At 45.2% G+C, this 24,452-nt stretch overlaps 1 protein-coding gene across 2 annotated transcripts; it reads left to right on the forward strand.

The window, feature by feature from the left end:
• Window positions 1-4,812: 4,812 nt before the first annotated feature.
• Window positions 4,813-23,403, forward strand: LOC146172261 (uncharacterized). 2 transcript variants are annotated; one of them, XM_084585835.1, is made up of 4 exons: window positions 4,813-5,235; window positions 6,905-6,950; window positions 17,255-17,464; window positions 21,145-23,403. In XM_084585835.1, the coding sequence occupies exons 3-4, from the start codon at window positions 17,317-17,319 to the stop codon at window positions 21,966-21,968; spliced, it is 972 nt and encodes a 323-aa protein (XP_084441961.1). In that variant the 5' UTR covers window positions 4,813-5,235; window positions 6,905-6,950; window positions 17,255-17,316; the 3' UTR covers window positions 21,969-23,403. The 2 variants fall into 2 exon arrangements, with proteins under 2 accessions (XP_084441961.1, XP_084441960.1); XM_084585834.1 differs by lacking the exon at window positions 6,905-6,950.
• Window positions 23,404-24,452: the final 1,049 nt, after the last annotated feature.

The following is a 24,452-nucleotide window of genomic DNA, read 5'->3' on the forward strand; positions in this document are numbered from 1 at the left end:
TTGCAGCGATATTTTCTGTGAGGCTCATTTCTATGCGTCCACTTTATGCAGGTAATATATGGCTTGCAGCAGTATGACGGTGCGGTACAGTTTACAAAACGCTTGACAATAACATCCACCTCAAACACATTGGTACATGTTGATACTAGTCATTTCATTTCATTTTATTACCTTAAAGACCCCTCGCGGGGTATTACATAAGGGGTGGGATGAGAAGAAAAGGTACAAGACAATGCAATATATGTGATCATATACAAAAAATGTTGTTTAGATTGCTAGCAAACGATGAAGGGCAGGTGATGTCGACGATATGCTGGGGAAGGCCGTTCCAATCTTTAGCTGCACGTGGGAAGAAGGAGGCTGAAAAAGTAACAGTTCGGGCACGTGAGCGAAACACTTGAAGCGTGTGGCTAGTGCGGTGGGAAATGTAAGATGCTGGCGTGATGTAGGGGCACGGTTAAGTGATGAGTGAAAGAATTTCTGATACAGTGATAGCGTGGCTATGCGACGACGAACGGAAAGAGGCGACAGTGCTGATTTAGCTTTTAGGGCTGAAACACTGACGTCGTACGAGTAAGAAGAATGAATGAACCTTGTAGCACGGTTTTGAACGGCTTCTTGATCGTTTATGAGGTTAATATGATGCGGATCCCATATGGCGGATGCATATTCAAGTTTAGGTCTAATGAGTGACTTGTAGGCGAGCAACTTCACGTGATGCGAGGCGAGGCGAAGGTGACGTTTAAGAAATCCCAGAGTTTTGTTGGCAGATGATATCACGTTAGCAACATGTGCATTCCATGTTAGGTCATTAGATAATGTGACGCCTAAGTACTTGAAAGATGATACAGATTCTATGGACTCGTTAGCGATTTTGTAATGGAAGGCATGACTCGTTTTGCGACGGGTAATGGAAAGAAGCTTGCATTTGCTAGGGTTCAGGGTCATAAGCCAATTTTTGCACCACTGTTCAATTTGGTTAAGGTCCTGCTGGAGGGCTTCTTGATCAGTTCTGTTTGTTATTTGGCGGTAAATTACGCAGTCGTCAGCAAACATTCGAATTTGGCAGGATACATGCTGTGGGAGATCGTTAATTTGAGTCATTTGATGCGCATGCCCTCTCTCAACTGTGCGCTATGTTTGAAGTCTATTACACGACGGCAGTGGTAAATGTGCTGCATTTTCTTCAATTATGAGCATGCCATCATGCAAATGAATATGCTGGTGTATATAGGCTCGGCGATTTCTAAAAAACACTGGTGTGGGTGGAATGCTCTGCCGGGAACAAACGTCTATAATATGCGCACAAAAAACAACGTGTATAGGTGCCAAGTCGGCCATTGATAACTTCAACTGACTTGACGCAGTAGCTATGTGGCCTCACTACCTGCTTCTGAGCCACGTTGCGCATTTACGACACCCCCGAAACTCGCCGCCTTGTAATGTAGTAGTACGAGGAGGATTATTCTCATCTCTATACAGACCTTGTCATCTTAAGCTGCATTGAGTGCCTGTTTATAAAGCCTAAATGCAGGCCCTGTGGCCTGTGCATACTTTTGACCAAGCCTGTACCTATCCTAACGCAAAAGGGATTACTATAACCGTCAACGTAAACCTTGTACAGATTGCTCGATTTCACAAAAGTGAACTGCGTGCGTCGACACCGGTCGAATTTCCTCGCGGATCCGAGAGGCTGTGTTACACCTCCATTCACTTCGAAAAATCGGCAACAATTCCTATTCGGTGTGGACGTTACAAGATCGAACCTAGCGGCGGAAAAAATCCGAAGCGAGCTTTATCAGCCACAAATGGCTTGTCTGCTACAGTGGACGAACTGTATACTTGAAGAGAGCCAGAGAATCAACTTCTACCATGAAGAAACAACTGGGCGGAGTTTTCCTCGGTGTCCCTTTGAACACTTCTTTTGCCGCCCGTGTGTCGTTGATATTTTAGTCCCCAATAGTACTAATGCTTTTAATTATGGCTACGTCACAGCAGCTCACGTTGTGGTAGCGGTTTCCTTCTGAACAAATTGCGCCTCTAACGGTTTTGCCAAGTTGATGGATAAGAACTCTCTGTGGAGTCCCGATCGATATGTTTATTGGTGTGTTAATTCATTTGCTGTAAAGCGTTAGCTGCAGTTTACGGTCACCTTAATTGCAGCCGTATTGGAGGATGTACTGGTCATGAATAAGTGATTTAGTGACTCCCTTTTCGACATATATATATGCAAACACATTGCTGTTTCAACTGCCATCAGTGACTGTGATGACTGCAACTACAAGGAAGTGGCTAATGCCCCTCTAAGGGGGCCCTACAACCGATCGTGTTAACTGCTGACACGAGGTCGCTGTCAACCACCTTTCGCCTGCTACGTGTCATCGCAGGTCGCGAACAGGTGAAAAACGGTTGAGTGCTTCCTTCTAGAGTTGTATACATCATAGAAATTGTCATAGAAAACATTGAAGCTCGTTCCGTGGACCATGTCGAAAATTTCGGAGACTACATTTTTGGCCAGAGGGCGATTTTTCCTAATAGCCCTCCAAATTAACAGACGCAGTGGTGCTAAGTAGTGTAGAATGTTTTTTAAGGTGCAAGCTGAGCATTGGGGCTTTATCCAATATTTATATTGGATATTAATATTTATAGGTACGTAGACTCTTGGAACACAAGACTATGATATACGTCTGCTGGTCTAAAGGGGCGCCAAGACTACCCCATACCTTTACTCTGTTGGACCTGTGCCCTCATTTTATTTATTTATTTTTTTTTTAAGTACAGGGTTATGGCCTTGCAGGTTTTTTGACAATACTCGCGGCCGAGGACCCCTGATGTTGCGTTATAACTACTTGTCACCTTTACCTCCGGAAAGCCGGGGAATCAAGGAACCGTTGTGAAAACCGCGTTATCGCGTCACACAAAATGCTGCGAGTTCAATTCATTAAAATAAATGTTGTATAACCATTCCTTGGAGCGGGTGGAGAGGGAAGGCTGCTTGGCTCCCCCTAATGATGAGCCTTGCGCGTGTATATAACGGGACCCTGTTTCCGCATTCAAATGTAGCATTGCGTAACGAAAATAAAAATATTTGTTGCCTTTACATGTAAGGACAAAAGGTAAATAGCAATTAGATGCACATTCTTTTCTCTAGGTAACGCGCCATATTCTCTCAGTGACTCGATGTGAGCACTATTCCACAATAAGTTAATCGAAATGTCTAGAGATGCGCCCACATTATGCCTGTTGCTCCTGCATGAGCCCTTGCGACCTTCGAGGCAGTGAGGTTCTCCCATGCCTAACTATCGGCGTCTTCGTAATGGCTCAGCTCGGCGTCTTCACTCTCGGTTGCACGCAGCTTTCGAGCATCGCTGTCGCGACTCACACTCACAGGGTGAAAGCAAAAGCAACGGCGTCAGGCAACGCGACGTACACGAGCAGAGATCCACGCGCGTTCGCTCGCTTTCGCCTCGCACTAAACGCGGTCTCGTTATCGTATCCATCTGCTCGTAATTAAACTATCGCTACCATTGGCACCATCTGCGATCCTGCAGCAACCTCCCAAGCGCATACTGGAGATGCAGACAGTACCGGCTATGTATAGCCGGCACAACACGCTTCGAAAGGTGCAAGACAACGCAACCCGCAAGAAATGTGGCGAGCCTGCCGAGGTGAAGGCGTGCCGCACTGCAATGCAAGAGTGAACAACGGGAAGGCCAGAAGCGTAGAACGATGCGCTTATATAAATGGCGATGTTGCTTAAGTAATTATAGGCAAACGCTTTGCCCACAGCTTTGCATACACGTGAAAGCTCGCGTACCTATGGCACTTAATTAAACACCCGTGAATTAGAATACCATGAGCCGATCGAAGTGGTCTCCACTGTCGTCGTACACGAGCAGAGATGCAGCGCCGGGCTTCGGAACACGGCAGAATACTTGTGCCTTGTGTTTAAATACAAATACCCACGCGTAATTTTGCAGTTCAACGCTGCTATTGAACGACTTGTGTCTACCGGTAAACAACCGAAATACATTGCGTGGCTTTTTGTGCACTCGAAGTATGCACATCGAATGTCGATTATATCGCCCTATTTCGTGCATGGGTATACAGACATGGGCAAAACAATAAAGCCAGCCACCTCGCGACTCGCAATTGTATAATCATATCACAACTTAAATTCGCACCCATGATATACCTAGCATATAAGCAAGTTTGTGATATGTCGGACATAGAAAAATATGATGTACTCAGGGGGAAATACTCCGGATCCGCCTGACGTACATTCAACCCCAGCCTCAAAATAAAGCGACCAGACTTGTTCGACGTATTGCATTTAAAAAAAGAAAGAAAGAAAAAAAAAAAAAAAGGTCCCTCTGACGCACCTTTAGCTACAGCGTAGCGACCTCTCTGTTCATGTCAACGCAGGACCAATAATCATCGCAGTGATCCAGCATAAATTATCTTCCAAGGCCTCACAGTTACATTTAGGTATAGGCCAGCAGAACACCATTTTGAAATCGCTCCAATAATTTCGTAACTCTGCTCTGGACGCGCCAGTCACTTTTTTCCGGTTTTGGATTTCGCGCCGCGGCCCTTTGTTAAATGCGCGTTTTATTCTGTTTGCAGCAAATATCGAAGAGAAAGGGTCATGTATGTACAGTGGTCGGCTATATTCGGCACTTCACACAGACACATAGATATTGTTTAACGCCGTTTGAATGGTGCGATAGTGATTTGCAGTACGCCACGCTGCCTGCTGTCCCTCGTACTGCGGAAGACTACTTGCGACCGCGGAGGCCATGCCATAAATGGGGGCAGCGGGAAAGGGCAGCGGGCAGCTCCGAGTTGGCGGCGGCCGGCGGGGCGACGGTTTCCTACCCGGGGCGGGGCCACGAGGGGCGACGTGGACGTATGCATGGCAGGCGTAAACCGTAAACAACATGGCGTTGTCGGTGTGTTGAGAGTCGCAGCGTCGTGACAAACTTCGTTGCACTGTACGGGCCGTGGAAACGCTCCGTCCGCCGCTCGCGCCACGCGGCTCGGAGCAGCTACGAGAGCCTGCTTTGCGCGCTGTGTGTAGCAGCGCGGCGGATGCGCAGCAGCCAAAGGCGAGACGATAAACGAAGGCCGATATATCGTAGCATGGGTCGCTGCTGCGACTGCTTTGTTTCGCCTAGTCTCAAGCACTGACGTGTACGCCTGATAATCCGTCGAACACAGCCGCCATGGAACCAGGTATGTCAGACATTTTATTCGTCTATACTTGGCTACGCGGATATTTCTGTACAGTGGTGGGTTGCAGGATGGTCGTCCCCGCGAAATCTTTCTGATTCAGCATGTTGTGGAAACTTGTCGGGACGCATACCTTGAGGTGTTGTAGAGCCTGGAAACTCTTCCCTTCCACCAGTATGGAAATATCGTCAAGCTGGAGTGCGCCTAATATATGTAAATTTTACGCAGTGGCACGAGTTTGTCGTGTATAACGAGCGATCACGTTTTCTGATGCGATGCCAGCAAATGTCTGCCTTATTGCACTTCATTCGCTAAATCGCTGTTCCCTTTGGAGGCAGCGTATTGAAAGGGCAGGGTGCGCGTGTTTGTTTAAAGCCTATCGCCCGAAAAGTCGGAATTTTTATCTTGATCATCGCACTGTAGCTCAAGTATTGATCGAAGCGGCATTTTTGCGAGTTTCTTGAGCATATAGCGACTATACCTGTTAACTAGCACCGTAGTATACAGTCCTGGACGAAAGCTTTACCGTCCAAAATTTTGCCGAGTTCTGGTATATCTTAAATTTGACGCACACATGAGCAACCACTTTCATTTGGTACCCGGCGCCGCATCTGCTTTTGTAGAGGCAGTGGGAGGCTGCATGCACTGCTTCGAGCTCTCTTTCTCTCTCTCTCTCTCTCTCTCTCTCTATATATATATATATATATATATATATATATATATATATGGGCATCAGCAACGAACACAAAAAGAAAAATTACAGAGGGCGTGCACAAAAGATAGATTTATCAAATTCAATCCTGGAGCTCGAATATTAAAGGCAGTTAGGCGCCTGTGCGTTGACATGCGGCCGTGCTTAGCTTTTGTATTGTTTGACTCCTGGCACAAGTTCATCTAATAAACTCTCTTCGCCCGAGGTAAAAATTGCTAGTTAATTGTCTCATTTCTAAACGGTTCCCGGGAAGTCATTTTGTCGTGTTTTTTCTTTTTTTTTTTTTTTAACTTTGGGCTAATCTTACCTACATAGACCATTTCTTCGGTGGTCATTTTCTCCGAGGTATTTTTTTTTTTTTTTTTTTCTGCGCTCCAGCGAAACCTATTGACTCTGCAAGGTGCGTATTTTAGAGTTAGGATTTGGCTTGACAGCGTTAAATCATTTCTTCGGGAATATCCCTGGCCCCTTAAGCCTCCGGGATCCCGTTTTGCAGTCGACTTAGTTTCGTTCAATAACGCATTTAATGGGGAACTCAGCGCATTCAACTGGTTGCTCTGTTCTCCCCACGTGCCGGCGAAGGTTCGAGCAGGCGACTGTCTTTTGTCCTTTGTTCAGCCTTAGACGGCACGATAGGCCCGCGCTTGCTAGCAGTTCTGCCTCCAACTGATGTCCGGATATGCAGAGATGAAACATATTTACTTTCCTCCATGGCGGCGGCGGTTATGCTAGATGATTTGTGCCTCGGACGCAAGCACGGAGCCTGCAAACTGCAGTCGAACTGCCTGAATTCTCGCTATACAGAGTCGCCAAAGGCTTGTACTGCTACTATATGCTTCGATGCCATATACAAGCGCCGCGTTTTGAGACATTGAGAATCTTGGTATTTATCTACAGTGACTTAGGGTGGCGAGGGTTGCCGGCCGCGTCTCCCTGAATTTTCTGAGTGCTTTTTTTCAGAACCCGGCAACAGGAAGTTATACAGCCCGTATACGAGACACATGTGGTAAGCGAGCGCACGAAGCTCTCGAGGCAGCATTTATTTTCTTCATCTAATTGGTCTCCATTTTTATCTAATCTTTCTAAGAAGCAATGCCACAGAAAAATTGCGCCTGTTTCGAAGGCTGTGAAAAAAAAAAAAAAAAAAAAAAAAAAAAAAACATTGTGGGGATTTAAGTAAGGATTGAACCCAGTGAGAGGGCGAAAGCTGTCAGTGTTGCAGCGATGTCTTTTTTTTTAACACCCGCTTTTAGTCCGCAGTTTTTACATAATTTTTATTGAAATTAGGTTTCGGGGAAAGGAAGGAGCCTTATACTTTTGAGTGGACGCCAAGGAATGACGCCAAGGAATTGTGGACACATACACTGTACCAGGTCAAGATCATGTTTTTCATATCTTTTTTTTCTTGTATATTGTACATTGGTTTATAAGAAAGGAAAGGCGCAGTATCTGCCAGACTTGAGAAAAGGAAGATGGGAGTGGAAGCGGAGGCCGCAGAGTGATTTGGCCACCTCTGGGCTGTCTCTCCGTTCAAGTTAGCTTTTGGGGAAAGGAAGGCGCAATATACATTCGGGTGAACACCACGAAATCGTGGACACCCACACTTAACAAGGTCATTTGAAGGGCAAATTTAGTGTCACAAGAAGACCTGCTATACCTAGCGAAGTGAAGCTTTCGCTTCCATTGTAAAATAGTTTACAAGAAAGGAAAGATGCAGTATCTGTCCAGGTCATTTGAAGGTAAAAACTCCAAGGTCCGCGACAGCTGCCCGGGGTAGCGTAATGAAGCTTTCGCTTCAAAAATTGCGCAACCTGTGAAATTCTGTCTATGACTACACAGGCCTGTGATCACCGAACACTACCTGGCAAAAAAAAAAAAGAAAAAAAAAAGCAACCTCTTACTACCTCAAATTCAGACATTGGCCATCGTTGCCCACTTTTTACTGGCTTAATTCTTTATCCTCCTTCGCTTTGTCATCAAGGAAACTTTGGTATGGTTTGTTGGGTTTAACATACCAAAGCGACTCAGGCTATGAGAGACACAGTAGTGCAGGGATCCGGAATATTTCGACCAAGTGGGGCTCATTATAAACTGACATTGCACAGCAGACCCGTGGCGTCTTGCGTTTTGCCTTCTTCGAAACACGGCCGCAGTAGACGCCAACCCGTAGCAATGTGCCGTACATGCTAAGACAAACGCGGGCGGGCGTCGTGCTTTTATGCTGATTTTTTTTTATTATTCTTTCCATACTTCTGCTTTTATTTTCATATATTCAGCGGAGGGGGGGGGGGGGGGGGGGGCGCTCAGTCTATGCCCTTTATCGCATTTTTGCTCAGAACGACACGAGCGAGAAGTGGCGCTCGGCTTGGTACCCACGCCAGCCTGTTCCAATTGATTAATTGATGTTGTATGCAAACCTAAACGACGCCAAGCACCTCCAATCCTTACCTGTTGTTTTCATGTTTTGTGGGTGCCATCAACGTAAAATAGCCTACTACGGCGTCGTAGGGTAGAAGCCAATTTTATGGAAACGAGGTAGTCCGAAGTATAGCTTAGGTAGTAGTGGCTTATTAAAAAATAATGAAAAAGGAAGGAAAAGAACGTTGCCGGCTGCGGCTGAGGCCGGCGGGAAACAAAAGTGATGACGAGGTGATAGCGAAAAGCAGAGAGGGGAGCGATAGCAGGGTAAAAAAAAAAAAAAGAAAGTAAATACAGGAAGTAAATATATGACAGCGCCGACGCCGTCCTTTCTGCGACGAGGGGCCCTGACGCTATCGCGTGAAATTGGATTGGCGGCCATAGCGTCAGTGTCCACGAACTCGCCCTGCGCCTGAAATAAGCCCAGAAGATGAGGTCGTATGCAATCAACATAATGCAACTCCCCTTGTTCTACCTCTCGCTGACAGTGCCGGCAAAGGCGAGCAGTGACTCGACTCACGCGCGCCTGCATGCCGCCCCTTCGCAACAACAAAATAGTCATAGGAATGACACGTGACTTCCGGCAAGTTTTTTTTTTTGTTTTGTTTTTGTTTTTGCATTCGCCTGAGCCACTCTGGGCCTTCTTGTCGTTTCCTTCGTCAACGTCAGAATTTGCTCCATTAAAGGGGCCCAAGATAATTTGCTTCTGTTCTACTTCTGCATGTATATCCGTGATTAGCAGAGCTAGACTATCTGGCATTTTTTAATGCAGTGGATCTCGTTTCGTGCGCACTTTATAACACTCCCCATTTCAATGTTGGTTTTATACGCATTAAGAAATACATCTATGAACGGTGTAAAAAGCATATAAACAACAGCAAAACGTGGAATTTCAAAATAAAGCAATAAATAAGGCTTACTCGAAGTCTTCCGAACCCCCCCCCCCCGCACACACACACACACACATACCCTCCGTCCCTGGATTTGGGCGATCGAGAAAAGGTCCCATGCCTGGTCACTTGAGGTATAGGTCAAAAGTCTGGGAATAGTGGCAGTTTGTGAGCTTGCCCCGACGGACCCATGCATTTTTCACTGCAGTAGTCATTAATATGCACATAATTACGGAAGGGCATTTAAGATTAATTACATGATATGAAGGCGAAATCATGAATTATAGTTTTTTAATGCATCCATGTATCCACTGTAATTAACACAAATCCATCTTTTATACAGTTTAGTCCAACCTAACCTGCCGTGATGAAACGTAATCCACAATATTCCATCGTAAACCAACTGAATCTGTCGTAATCTACCGTAATCTCCCAGAAACCACGATGGTCACCGAAATCCATCATATTTCAACCTGATCTGCTCTTATCCCACCCAACACCACATAATCCTGTCTAATCCACCGAAATGCAACAAAACCTACCTAATCCAGCAGAAACTACCCCTAATTCAACGTATTCAAACTTACTCCCTCTAAAACCACCGTTACCCAGCTTAATTTAACAAGGCATCCTTAATCTACTGCAGTCCACTAAAATGCAGTGTAATACACCGTAATCCAAATTATCCATGGTTTTATCAGGTCACATGGCCCAAGAGGCCCTTTCGAACTTGGCGCTGGTTCCTTATTGGTTCAGGGGCTGAGGCGTCACAGTCCTTAGTGAGCCCACAGCGCTGCGTTTCGTTGCCGATACGCCATGCGAAGGTATGACCTTTAAAAAAAGAAATTGAGCAAAACATATTATGCGGGAATATGTACGATCCAACGCCGTTAAGATTAAAAAAGGAAAAAAAAAAAAAAAAAAAACACATGTTCAACTCTGTCAACGCCGAACGATCATCGCTTGTTTGTGCAAGGTGTGAAGTTTTGTAGCGCGCCTGAATACTTTTATTCGCATTTGCCATTTACCGTGAAAAAAATGTACGTCGTAATGTACCCGTTAAGGCGATGTCTGTAGTATTCTAGGCAATACAGCTGTAGGCTGGAGTAGACGAAATACATATATGTTCGTTTCCTTCGTCATTTTCTGGTGCTTCGCCCCTCATAAGAAGCCATTATGTGGTAGCCAGCTTGCTTTTGCTGTTCGTTTCGCCCTGGTACCAAGCTGGCACTTTGAGAGTCTAGGGTAGTGGATCTCAGCTATGGATGTGTCAGTGGCCCCATGAGACCCGGAATCTCGAGAGGGGGGTATCTTGCGCGGCGATCTGCGCCCGGGAAGCAGGTCGCGCAATTGCGATTGAGAAACTGGTCTCTAAGAAGCGTGCACTTGATAAGCTAGTGCGCTGTGCTTTGCAGATGACTAATTAAGGGTCGAATAGGTGCGTCGGCGCCGCGGTGTTCGTGCCCCTAGAAGAGATCTGAACTCATCCCAACACCGCGCCGCTCTCCGGACGTACGCCCGAGACGCTGCGCTGAAGCCCCGTCCAGCACTGTAGCCAGAGCTCGAGTTTCGCCAATGTGAGCATTGGCGACTCGCTCTCCGTTTCCGCGCTCCTCTGGCTTTTCTTGCCCTTTGAGAAAGCACATCCATGCTTTTTTAGGCGTGCAAAACTATGCCTAGCTAGGCCAGAGCTATCGCGCTACCCCCCCCCCCCCTTTTTTTTTTTTTTTTTGCGTGGGTTTCGCGCGCCCCCATTTAAGAAACACTGCCCCGGATAAATTTTTTGGAAAATAATTCGTTAATCTTGAATAATTATTCATGCAGGCGGAATTTAAAAAAAAAAATACTAGCGGATGCGAGTAATTTAAGTAAGTCCTGTACAGCTCGAACGTTCAGAAGAAAGCTTAGATTTTTTGTAAATGGTCTATCTTAGCTGAGACATCCGTTCCAATACTGTCAATCCCAATCGGCACTTGACAGTATTATGAAATAAATAGATGAATATTAATACATATCTATAATAGCATGGTGTAAGACCGTGTTCTGAAGGGATTGACATGTTGACTAAAGAAACTGGCCTTTGGTAGTGTTATTTAATTAGAGTTCCTGTATACTTTTGGTACTGTAAATACATTGAAATCACAGTGCATTTAAATGGAGTTGCCGGGGCCGCATTTTGATGGAAGCAAAATGAAAAAAGAAAAAATGTGTCCATGCATGTGCCATATACTATTGCACTTTAAAGACCATCAGATAATTAAAAGTAACCTGGCCCATTAGTGCACCACTGCACCTATACTTGTTCCCTCCCCATCTTTTCATTAATTCCCCCAGGGAAAGGTTTAGGTGGTTATTATAGGGGAGACAGAACTTTTCCTTCCCCAAAATCAACACATCCATGCAGAAAATTAAGGTCATATATTTAGACTGCATTTTGAACTTGGGAACACTAACCTTTATTACATAACCATTAATGTCATCATCATATGTCACACGTTCAAAATCTGGCATTTAAGAAAAATCAACGTAATCAAGTCATATATCGTAGCAGGCAATCTAGTAACGTTGGTTGCAGGATAAGAAAACAAAGCGATCATGTGGTGCTAACATCACTTGTTCAACAAATCCCAGTGTCAATCTCCCGTGTGCGTTATGACTTTTCATTTATTTCATTTTTTCTCCATTTCATTTCTTTTCTCTACCCCTATTTTATAATTGTTCACAGGAAAGGAAAGGCGCAGTATCTGTCAAACATCCTATGGACACCTGAACCGCGCCGTAAGGGAAGGGAGGAAGGTGGGAGGGAATGATATTGGAAAGAGAGAATAGGGGAGCCGTAGCTAGGGAGGGCTATGGAGTGATTTCGACCTCCTGGGGATCTTTAACGTGCACTCGTTTTCTTTCTAGACGTGTGTGTGTGTGTGTGTGTGTGTGTGTGTGTGTGTGTGTGTGTGTGTGTGTGTGTGTGTGTGTGTGTGTGTGTGTGTGCGTGCGTGCGTGCGTGCGTGCGTGCGCGCGCGCGTGTGCGAGTGTTTCTCCCTTTGTGTCCTGTTTTCTTCAATATGTAAATACATCAAAAACTTTTTTGCTATCCCCCCGTATGGGTGTATGCCATGTATGTTATTTGGTAAACAACAGCAACAACAACGCCCGCCGGCAATTAAACATGACGTGACTGAAGGTAAACATGAAAGCGTGACTGAACGTGACGGATGGGTACGTGTATGCACCTCTGCTCCCTACATTTTGTTCTCTGTGCATGTGACAAACATACGGGAGGCCACGAGGTGGCGCTATCTGATATCATGCCCAGGTATCATGGTAGCAACTGCTACCACCCCGTTTCAAAATCCATCCATCCATCCGTCCGTCCGTCCGTCCGTCCGTCCGTCCGTCCGTCCATCCATCCATCCATTCCATTCCATTCCATCCATCCATCCATCCATCCATCGATCCATCCATCCATCCATCCATCCATCCATCCATCCATCCATCCATCCATCCATCCATCCATCCATCCATCCATCCATCCATCCATCATTTTCAAGGGCTCCGTTCTTTGGGAGAATATGAGAATATTTTTACAGGTCATGGAGGAAGGAAAAACTAAGGAGGGAACGCGCGGCAATACTCTTGAAGCCTAGTCATAAAAAATAAAAGGGAGCAAGTTGGTCTCCACGTGTTTAGACCTCGTGGTGGTGGTGGTGAAAACTTTATTTCCGTAAAGAGAGAGAGAGAGAGAAAAGTGATAGCGTGCGGTGATGTCTACCAGATATGTCTATATCTAAGAACGTTGTATGATGTATATACTACCGAATCGGCGCGATAACCGATGCTCGCCACAGCAGACAGCCGCGCCAAGGCTATACCAAGGCAGACGCGCGCATTAAAACATACCGACATTAAAACATTGAGACTGGCCGCCTAATGTCGCGGCGGCACTCTTGGTGTCCGGGGGATGGGGAAGTGGGACGTGGGGAGGGGTGGGGGAGATCGTCTTGGCCCGCATCAAGCAAACAGCCCGGTGAACGTCGGCAGGTCGGTAGTCCGGTGCGCAGCCTCCGGTGCAGCAGCGCTTACGGGTGTTCCAGGCGAAGCCTGGTACTGCGCCTCTGCGAGGCACAGGAAGGACTGCTGGTGACAGCAGGACGCCACGGCGATTGGGGCAACCGCCGCAGCAGGAGGGAACCGCAATAGACTGCTGCCAAGGCAGCAGCGCGGCGGGTGGTGCTGAGGAGACCGTCCGTAGACAGCGCGCCGAGGCCCGCGAGCAGGGAGCCCACGGGGAGCTGTCCCGGAGTATCCGGAGTATCCGGGTAGCAGCAGGAGGGAGCGCCAGGATTCACGGAAACACGCGCGCTCTCCCTCGAGACCGGCCGTGGCTGTGGTGGCCAGCGTCTGCGCGCGCTCCCGCGCCTGCGTTTCAAGCAAGTGCCTTCGCCACCTTCGCTGCCGCCTCACGGCCCGCCAGCTGCGTCGTCTGCTGCAGAATCGCCTCCTTTCCATGCGGCGACGGCAAACGCCTCTTCCGACCCGCTCGATCTCACGTCTGTACTCAACCCTAAAGCACCTCAATAGAGGGGTTTCACTCCACCCGACCATGTATTTCATTCCATCCCCGGACGACGGCTGGGAAACCATCGGTGCCTCTCGCAAGGCCGCGAAACCTGCCAAATCTCGCCTGGACATGATATCGGTCGGTCTCCAGCTCCCACCTGTACCCTTACCCCCACCATCCAGCCCTACGAACTACTTGGAACTCCTCTGAACACTTATGTAATGACCTCACCCTCGAGAACAATCCAGTGCTGAACCTGGTCTTTCTGAAAACACACTCTGACCTTACTGCCAAGCTTCTATTGCCCATCACCTACATCAACATTTCCGGTAAGCTCGTGAAAGTCCGTCCCTACCCTGTCAGCACTCCTCTTTCCTGCTTCGGTGTCATTCATGGCGTCGAGCGTGGCCTCATAGAGACCCACGCAGCCGATATAATAAACGCGCGCGTGATGGGGTCCACTGAAACAGTACTCATTGCATTTTCTGGTACTGTCATCCCAGTCCGCATTGTTATTTTCGTCGAGCAGCATTTCAATGTAGCCCTCGCAAATTCCGCGTTTCTGCGTGAACGCGCTATCTCGAGATTGGCCACCGCGCACATCAGTGCTCTAGTGGCACTGTTAACTGCCCCAAGTGCACTTCCCCTATCTCCCCGCCACCCGCTGTCCAATGCAGCCCTGGTGCCGGCACTGTCAGACAAATGAGCACGCTACTTTCGCCGCTATTTGTCCCTACTACATAAGCGGGAAAAAAAAAAGTGTGCCAAGAACACCTGCCAACAGCGTGTCAACCTTTGCCAGGCCACTCAGCGGGCTTCTCTGCAGCCCCTTATGAACTATGGCTATCGTTTTGCAGAGCATGCATTCTATTCCCTTTCCGGCTTCTACGCAGCAGTAGCAAAGACACCTTCTCAGCTTCAGCGCAGAGTCGTGTGCTCCTAGTCTCGTCAATCTCTTGACATGTCTGATTAACAAGCCTCATTACTCTCTCCACTCATCTCCGCAGTCACTCGCTTACGCCGTGCCCCCTCCCCCATCCTTTATGCTTTCATACCCTTCAGCTCTGTGTGGCTAGTTTGGAAGTGGCCATTCGCCCCCTCAAACAAGATCTCAACAGTATCGATCGCCGCCAGGATGCTCTTGAGGCTTGCATGGATCAGCTCACTACAATAGATTTCAAACTCTCTAACATAGAGACAGTCGTCACATACTGTCCGTTATACTTAGTGGCATGGGCAGAGGCATACTATTATTTTTGATTACTTTTGGGCAGCCTCACCATAGTATATGTCTCAAACACCAGTCTGACCTTGACCGCCGCCTCCAATAGCATGAGGAGGCTATCATTCAAATTGATGCCAAATTCAATCGCCTGGATACTCACGTCAATGTTTCAGACTTCCCTGCAAACCATCATAGATTCTCTTCCCCCACCCCCAAAGAAATGTGATGACTTGTCACATCGCGGTCAAATTAGTTAGATCTCAACATAAAGGACCTCAATATCATTCAATAGAACTGTCGCAATCTTAATACTAACCGCACTCCATTACACCTATATCTTCTTACTCTCTCCTATCTGCCTCACTTTTTCCTTCTCCAGGAAAATCGCTGCTTCGCTAATGTTCCTGGCTAACCGGCATTACACTCTGTACCTTCTAACCCCCATCTCTACGTTTGCTATGACCTCTCGGTAGCAGCCCTTGGCATTCCCTCATCACTCCAATCCTACCTGGTGGGCACCCTCTACTATCTTCCTCAAGCTCACCTCAGCCTGGCACTTCACTTCAGCCTTCACCTCACTTTAGCCTTTCCTGTTGGCATAAACTTTCAAAAATTTATGTGCAAAAATCCTCTACTAGCTTTATAAATTCGTCAAGCATTGAACTTTCTGTTATTGATGAATTCAAGCTGTTCCACTCCCTAATTGCAAGAGGAAAAAAAAAAAAAGAGTATTTAAAGCAGTCAGAATAGCAAAATTCATTTATATAGACCTTTGCATCGGGCAAGGAGGTTGTCGAAACGCCTCCTCTCTGGACTGTTGCAAACCGGTTCCGCTGCCGCCTCCACCGTGTTGACATCAGGCGCACGCAACAGCCCAGCGAGCAATATGGTGACGCCCAGGAGGCCCTCATTGCAAAGGTCTATATGATGTGTGCAGTGGATTCTTCTGCACAAATCTGGGGTAATGTGCATTGTGCTATATCAAGCAGAACCTGGCACTGGAATTACTTCTCTCCTTTGTGTTCTTTTGTTTTCATTTGTTTAGCTTGCGGGTTAGGCATCCTGAATCTGCACGTGGTCCCTGAGCGACACTGAAGTGGCGGGTCTGTTTATGCTGTTTTTATGTACACATCATTTTACAATCGCTACAGTGATTGTAAAATGCCTATCAAGTAGATGCACCAAGTAGCTAAACAAGTGGATTTTAGTCCTCTGCTTGTGGTTGACGATACATTAAGCCAGTGTGATGAAACAAAACGGGGGCTCCTTCAGGGTGGAGTCATTAAATGTACAAAAGGCATGTAATAACCGTACAAGCTGAAGGAGAGAGAGAAAAATTCATTTCCGTTTCCATCACAAAGTTTTGTAGGGTAGAAAAAAAACATTTCTGGTTCCTTGTTCTGGTTAAGGAGCTGTTGAAGAACATGTGAAAACATAACACAAACTACAACACCGTACAGAAGAAAACTATGTCCAGCATACTGGACAATGGAATTTCTTTTACTCTGAGCTGCAAAATATCTTATTTGCGTGTTAAAACAGTGATGCTTTAGGTAACCTAGGGATTTTAGTCAAGTCATGAGTTTGTTTGTGTGAACAGTATTAAAAAATAATTTCCCTCAGAATGCACTTCTTGCATTGCAATCAACGCGACGCTGTTCTCTATGATGCCTCGTCCCCGAGAAAAAGTTGCCGAAAGAGGAGCTGTCTTGATCAAAACATTGTTAGGAAAGCCATGGAAGTAGTTTTTATTAATGAATACTGGTTCTACTTCTTTGCTCTACTTTTTTTATATGTCCAGTATACTGGCCGCTGGGGCGTAATGGGATTTACAATTGGTATTGCTTACCTTATACCTTCCTTTCATGGAATGTGCGTACACGAAAACAATTTACAAGGTACAATCACATAATCATGCCACCTGAAATGACCAAGTTATGATGGAACGTACATGGTACATGTTCTATTTTTTTACCACGTGGTTGAGACACGAGACAGGGCTAGAGTAAAAATTTTTCTCAGAAAACGCATCCTGCATGCTTTTGCAGCCCTCCTATTACGATGCACAGTGGTGGTGTTGGTGATGTACTATGGCCTGTCGGCAATTCTGCACTGAGTTTTTGTTGTGACTTTCTCAACATTTTTGCGGTAAATGGTTCCTATGTACCTACGAGAGAAGTTCTGTTGAGTACTTGCTCTTTTTCCACATGTAACATCAGGCCAGCGTCAGATTGAGACCCTGGTGTTTTTGGACCTGGAGTCGACAGGCCTGCCGGATACAATGCCGCGGCGGAAGGTGAACGTGATTGAGGTGTCGCTGATTGCTGTGGCACGGGAACACCTGAGCCCTCCGCTGCGCTGCCTGCATAAACTCACCTTTTGTGTACAGCCACGGAATGCTGTCACGTGCCAAGCTGCTCAGATCACTGGTGAGTCGTCAATGCTGCTTGGATCTAACAATAGAGGCCACAAAACAGTTCATTGCATGTAATCCTTTTCATAGACCATTGACTTTTAACACATGAGCAATCTATTGTTGCATATTTTGGGTGAGTGTATGCGCTGAAAGAGATGTCATGCATTACACGAAGCACTGCACGCATTACCCAATTTCTTTATATGAGCACATGTGTTTGGAAGGAAGCTTATAGTAGCTCTGCTTTGTGAACCAGTCATGTTTGGTTTGGCTTACGGAGGACTCGGCTATGAGAGACGTCATAGTGGAGGACTCTGGAAATTTCGACTAGCTGAGGTTCTTTAACGTGCACTGACGTCGCACAGCACACGGGCACCTTGCTTTTCACCTCCATCGAAAAGCGGCCGCTGCGGCTGGGATTCAATCCCGCATCTTTGGGCACAGCAGTCGAGTGCCCTAACCGTTGCACCACCACGGTGGCTTGAGTCCAGTCATAAAGTACTGACTCCATCAAGTAGAGCATGTACGTTCCCTTGTACCTTGATAAATTTCAGGCAATTGGATGATATAAGTAGGGGTTGGACTTTTCGGTTTAATTTGAAAAAGGTCAGTACCTCCTCATGCACACCGCGAACTCTCAATGACGGGAGAAAATTACAGCAGTGTTCAGATTCTTGGTTTAAGTACAGCAGTTGAAGGTTTTGAGGCATTATTCATGGCCTCACGAATGGGGAAGGAATGGCAACCATGCTTGACGACCCTCATAAACATGTGAAGCTGCCGATAAGAGGCGCGTGCGGCAAGGCAGGCACTTCGAGGGGCAGACCAGAGCATTTGCAGCGGAAGTGCTTCCAGCAAATCGCTAAGACTAAAGCCCGCGAGTTTCTTGCCTGGACACTTCTCAGACACAAGCCGAGAGAAGCGCATTTTTTAAAGTGATTTGGTTTATGCATAAGTTTGATCCTAATAAATAATATCTCAGTTACTCCTTTCTCTAATGAGTGAATTTATGTTTTACATATGAGTTCTGTCATAACACTAATTTTCATCATGAATAGCATTTTCTTCCAAGAACTTAGCTGTATATATGACCAACTGTACCTTGAATAAAAGTGCATAAAACAACATGCAAGAAAAAAAGCCAAAATGAACACTACGTCACTTTTAACTGTACACGGATGGCTCTTATCTCACCGAAAAAAAAGCTATTTCTTCAGCCGACAACAATTTTAATCGAAAAAGAACTGAAGTTGTGTTTGCAAATAAACACCGAAAAAAGTCAGCCGAATTCTCAGAAAATGAAAACCAAAAACTCCAACCCCTAGATGTAAATAAGTAAGACTGTGCCGAAACTTTATTCTGCACATTCGTGTCTCGTACTCGTATGATCGCTATTGTACGTAGTAGGTTTTTAGTAAGTCTTACGAACAGCAGCAGCACATCTAAAAGGACATTTTTCAGTGTGTAAGAGTGACACTAGAAGCAGTTCGTTTTGTAATATGTTGGAAGATGGAATCTAGTGGAGTGTAATACAAGCTGCCTATAAATTAAAGCTGCCCTCAGGCTTAACCACTGCACAAGGCTGAGCATAATGTTGAGATATCAGAACAGTTAACCTCTAGGTACATAACTGGCATAGCCAGAAAATTAGTTTGGGAGTTCGAGGGGGGCTTTAGAAAGGCGCTAGGGGGTACACCGCCAGGCTCGAGAGCAATAATAATAATAATAATAATAATAAAAAAACTGCACAAGGATCTTCGTGCGATATTTACATATTGTGAAACACATGCGAAGCTGCTGGCTTTCATATTTGAGGCGACTGTCAATTTTAAGTAAACCACACAGGCCAAATTTCGACATATAAAGCAATGAAATAAAAAATGTTACAGTGCAAAATTTACTTATGCTGGCACTTTTGAGAAGCGATTAATTACATCTGAAGCAGCTGTTACAGCAATCTCTCAATGAGTATATAAATTGGTGCTAAGTAGACTAAGCAGTATTTGTTCATCGAGACATGCACTAATAAGCTGCAGTTATCAGTAGAATGGGATACTTTGAAATTTAAGGGCCAAGAGTGTCGAAATGAACACAGAGTAACTGTATTTTGTTCATAAATTGCTTATATTATAAGCAAGGGTACACACTTTACAGCGAGAACTAATGACCTTCACAGCTTAAGACAGACAACACAGCAGCTCTACAATGCACTCGGATGGGGCACAAACACAAAACTGTTTCTAGTTTTGAACTTGTCATACAAACACAAGACAACAAGAAAAGACATAATGCTGAAAGGCTTACAGACTTCATGTGAAAATGTACAACAAAAAAAAAAAAGAAAGAAGAGGCTTATACAAAAGAAAAGAAAGCTCACAGGACCATCACCATCATTTAACTCGAGGTTCAGTGACAGCTGCACAGATATTTTCATTTCACCATGAAATATGGTAGAGAAGTCGGTCGTCGAGATGTGTGACACCACATGACAAGGTTGAGTTGGCAGCAGCAGCAACAGCCAACTCAGGCTTTGCAATTGAGATGAGAGAGTGAGATCGGAATGAAGGCTTCCAGGACCCTTGGATCCCAAGCACTGCCTCTAGGTAATGCTGGTACGCTCATATGGCTTTACCAAGCAGGGCTTTATTTTATCTACGTTAGGTGGTCTTTCATGTACCACACCCAAGCGAGACAAGAATCAAGGTAGAGATGCAAGGATCACACACACTCTGAATTTTATTACATTTTTGACCAAGGATGTGATAATTTTTGACCAAGCAGAAAGCGCAGCAGGACTACCCCTTATGGCATCATGAATGCCACCGAAAAGATCGGCAGAGCCTGCCACGACAAAATTTATACGGTGCCCCATCCCATGTTCCACTTCACTTTTGACGCGCCTGTACTATGCCAGTGCCATTTACTCCACAGAAACTCCCTCCTCCCTCATAACCTACAAACATACTGGCCATTCACCTGCCACGGTAAAGTGGCGGTAAAACCTATATAATGGTTCAGACATGTTGGAAGCATTTGCTGCATAAAATGGCAAAGCAAGTTTATGAAATACGTTCATTGCTTGAAGGGAACATCAAGCAATTTCTGTAATGCCTTTGTTCACCAGTAACTCTTGCTAACATTGCTAGCTTTTGTGGCAAGATTCCCTTTGGCACATATGGCTAGTCTGTATGAAACTGTAAACTGCGTGTTTTCTATCTAGCGCTATTCTTAATGCTGCAGTTATGGTCCTGCAATGCAGCCTTCACTTGCAACACCAGTTAAGATTATCGTTTGGTGGATGCTGCTGCTTGAGAGTTGTGCGTATGCTCTGTGTAATACACGCACCAAATAAAGTGTAGCACATCATCTTGTACTAGGTTCTTTTGCTGATAAGTTATTCTTTGGTACAGTTCACTCTTGCTCCCCCTATATTAAAAGAAGGAAACATAATATACTGATACAATGTGTGTAAATATCATGGCTGGCACGTGCACAATAATTTTGTAAATGTGAATCCATATACGTACCGTGCCAACACATATTAAAACATTTCAACATGAAGTATATATAGATGCTACATGTTATGGCAATTGAGAACATTTTGAAAAATGCAAGATATATGAATGTACCCACAAATATTATGCTAATAACCTCTATATGATGTTTCTTTATGTGTTCTACTTGCACATTCAGGTCTCGACAACTGGGAGTTGGAGTTGTGCCCACCGTTTCGAGAGGTAGCCCACATGATCGAGAAGTTCCTCTATACATTGAAACAGCCCATCTGTCTCATCGCACACAATGGGGACAAATTTGACTTCCCACTTCTGCGGGCCGAGTTCAAACACGCCTCTCCTGGCATCGACTTGGCGGCATTCTTCTGCTGCGACTCGCTGCCAGCCTTCCGTGATATACTGGGCAATGCTGACTGCCACGAGGTGACCGAGCTCATGGAACTCCACAAGCTTGGCGAGGACTTTTGGGAGGCCTTTGATACACCAATGAGTGATGAAGATGAGCTTCTTTCCCAACCTGTGTTGAAGCCAGTGGACTCAACGCCGCAGAGAAGACTGTCAGAGTTGCGGGGTAGCAGCCCTGCTCCGCCACCTCCGAAAAAAATTTGTCCCGGATCTGTGGTGACCGGAAACCATTCGCTGCTGCAGCATCAACCGGCAGCACGGAGACAGCTGTTTGCCTCGGGAGAGGATCCCCGAACTGCAAATGGAAAAAATGGTGTACCTCATACGCTATCCCAAAATGGAAGTGTTACACCATGCTTGGGTACTGCGCCACCAAGCTTTAATGGTGGAAGCAGGTCGATGAACGGCAAGAGAAACATCAGTTTCAAGCTTGGCAGTGTTTATGAGCGTGTCGTGAGAAAGGAGATGTCCAGTGCGCACGAAGCCGAGGCTGATTGCCGGGCACTAGCCGATATTTGTGCCCGCCTGGGTAGACGGTTCCTGGAGTATGTGGATGCAAAGCATCGCATGTTTGACAGTGTGGTTCCCATGTGGTGATGGCATCATCACCTACTTTTGCAGAGCTTTTACTACTTTTTTACCATTTAACTAAGCAGCCATCTTTGACACAGGTAACACAGGTAAAGAACAACATCTGATGACCTCGTAGTTGCTGTGCATTTTTGTAGTTGCACTACATATTCATAGCACTGAACATAGCACTGTACTGCTGCAGGCCATCTAGTGGTTTGTTTTTTGTTGTAAAGGCCTCCTGAGTGTAGCTCGTTTGAATCAAGGTGAAGGATTAGACACGAACACATCATACTGTGATGAAATGGTTCAGCAAACGTGCTCCTAATTTCGGTGCTTAGGTGCTTGGTGGATTTACCGAACCTTGTGTTGCTTTTGCCCAGCCCATGAAATGTTATGGTTCTAATGGCATGTCCTTGTTCTTTCTCACAATACACAACACTCAAAACCATCCCAGAAAGCGTGATGCACAGTGATTCTGTCTTACTGAGGCCAAAGGCTGTTGAGGCCTCCTAAATTTCCACCCTTATGCAGATGTAAATATCCACTATGCCAAGTATTAATGTTGAATTCTTAAGTTTGATCTAAATGACAAGCTCTACCCTGGACCTTGCAACTTGACACTCAGGCAGGCAGTGTATCATCACCCCGAGGATGGGCCATAAACTAGATGCACAGCGCTAGAAGTGCAGTACCCGAAATTTACATGGCCAACCAAATAATTTAAATACACACAGCTCTTGCATGTTTTATGTCTTCACTGTATGGTGCCTGCACTTTCACTTTCTATGCTGCTGCTGAAACTGAATGAGTTTATTTACTTCCACTGGTGACTTTTGCCTATTTCTGTTACATGTACTGTTCATTGCTTTTTCTTGACATTTTTGAAGTCTTAAAATTTCCCAAACTGCTTACTGCTACGTATGATCATGCACATGCTCTCTCTGACTGTGAATGGCAATGCTACTGATGCTCTTCTCTCATGTATACATTCTGCACTCAGTGGACTGATGTATTGGTGGGCATTCGAATGTTTACTTTTGTTTATTTGTGCCAAGTAATGTCTCTTTATTGAAGAGGATTTTTATGCCAATTTTATGACTGTGAGACTTGCTTACACTTGGCTGAATGGCATTTTTAGATCCTTTTGCTCGATGTGGGCCAACAGAATTTATAGGTGTATTTTGTTTAAATTTTATTGTACATACTGTTAGTTCCACGAGATTTTAATGCGAAAGGTATAAGTTGAGCAATCATAATAAGGAAGCAGAATAAATTAAAACTATTTTATGTTTATATGCATGATGACCTCTGTTAGCCGCAGCAAATATTTTTATATGGCTCCTTGACATTAAAGTAATGCATCTGCGAGGACTTTTTGACCTCCAAAACTCTGCCTTTGTTTTATTCGGTGAAAAGAAACTTCTGACAGGGGGCAAAAATAAATGTTGTTTACACTGTAGATTGCTGTCAAAAGACAATGTCACATATGATATGTGAGTTACAACAATACTTCCAGACACATAAAAAAAAGCAACATGCTTTAATTTGAATAATATTTGTATACACAAGCTTCATGAGCCAATTACTAGTTCTTCACTAACATATGTAACGAAAAGAAAGCAATGATGCTTTTGGAAAAGTTCTGAGCATGTTTTACTGTTTACACATTACACCTGATTAGACAAAAAAGGGAGAAAGGCACACCATTTCACCTTAAGTGACATCACTTGTGCTCCCCACATGTTATCATCAATGTTGGTGTCACTGTAATGTCTTGTTATATTGCAGTTTCACCTTATCTAGCCATCTTTCAAGTTTTCCTGTGTCTTGACAAATTATTGCTTAAGCAATGCAATCTGCTGCATTGTATCCTATGTGCTGATCTTCGCAACTACAGTCGTGCCTCGTTAACACAAACACTTTGGTTCCCAACCAAAACTGTTCATAAGGCGGGTCATCTGTAACAATGAATCGAGAAGAGAGTTTTCTTCACTGTCAGTCATGATGTTAACCGAGTAGAGTTTATTGACTGGGAAACTTTACACTGTAAAGCATGAAACCAATATAGAAATGAGCTATCGATTAGTCATTTCGAATTTTTAATTGCATTCGTGCCATGTCCCACACTCAAAATGCAGAATATGCGTGGTACTTCTCCACAGGGCACTATACTATCCCTCCCCTACCGCATATTCTAGCATCTATCCCAAACATAAAATATACGTTCCACGCAGATGGTCATACTCTTTTGTGTGCTTCAGATTCTGTGGCTCATCTTCATCCATATTAACGGAATAGAAACACATGGGCCGGTATGGGACTCATTCCGTTTTCTTCCTTGTCTATTGTATGGACAGCAAGTTTCCATAATAATGAGGTGTAAATACATCGAACAAGTTGGGTCCCTAAAGAAACTGTCCAATTTGTCCATATTAATGGGGGTCATAATAATGAGGCATGACAGTAGTGTAAAGACTGTGGCAGAATGCCTGTGTGGGTGAACAATAA

The sequence above is a fragment of the Amblyomma maculatum genome, unplaced genomic scaffold (assembly GCF_055883805.1).
Source record: "Amblyomma maculatum isolate TAMU_Amacu unplaced genomic scaffold, ASM5588380v1 scaffold_13, whole genome shotgun sequence".
NCBI classification, from domain to species: Eukaryota; Metazoa; Arthropoda; class Arachnida; order Ixodida; family Ixodidae; genus Amblyomma; species Amblyomma maculatum.

Excerpts from the sequence above, each read along its gene's own strand:
- LOC146172261 (XM_084585834.1), top strand. Across the intron at positions 17,465-21,144 it reads CCAAGCTGCTCAGATCACTG|GTCTCGACAACTGGGAGTTG; the intron begins GTGAGTCGTCAA and ends TTGCACATTCAG.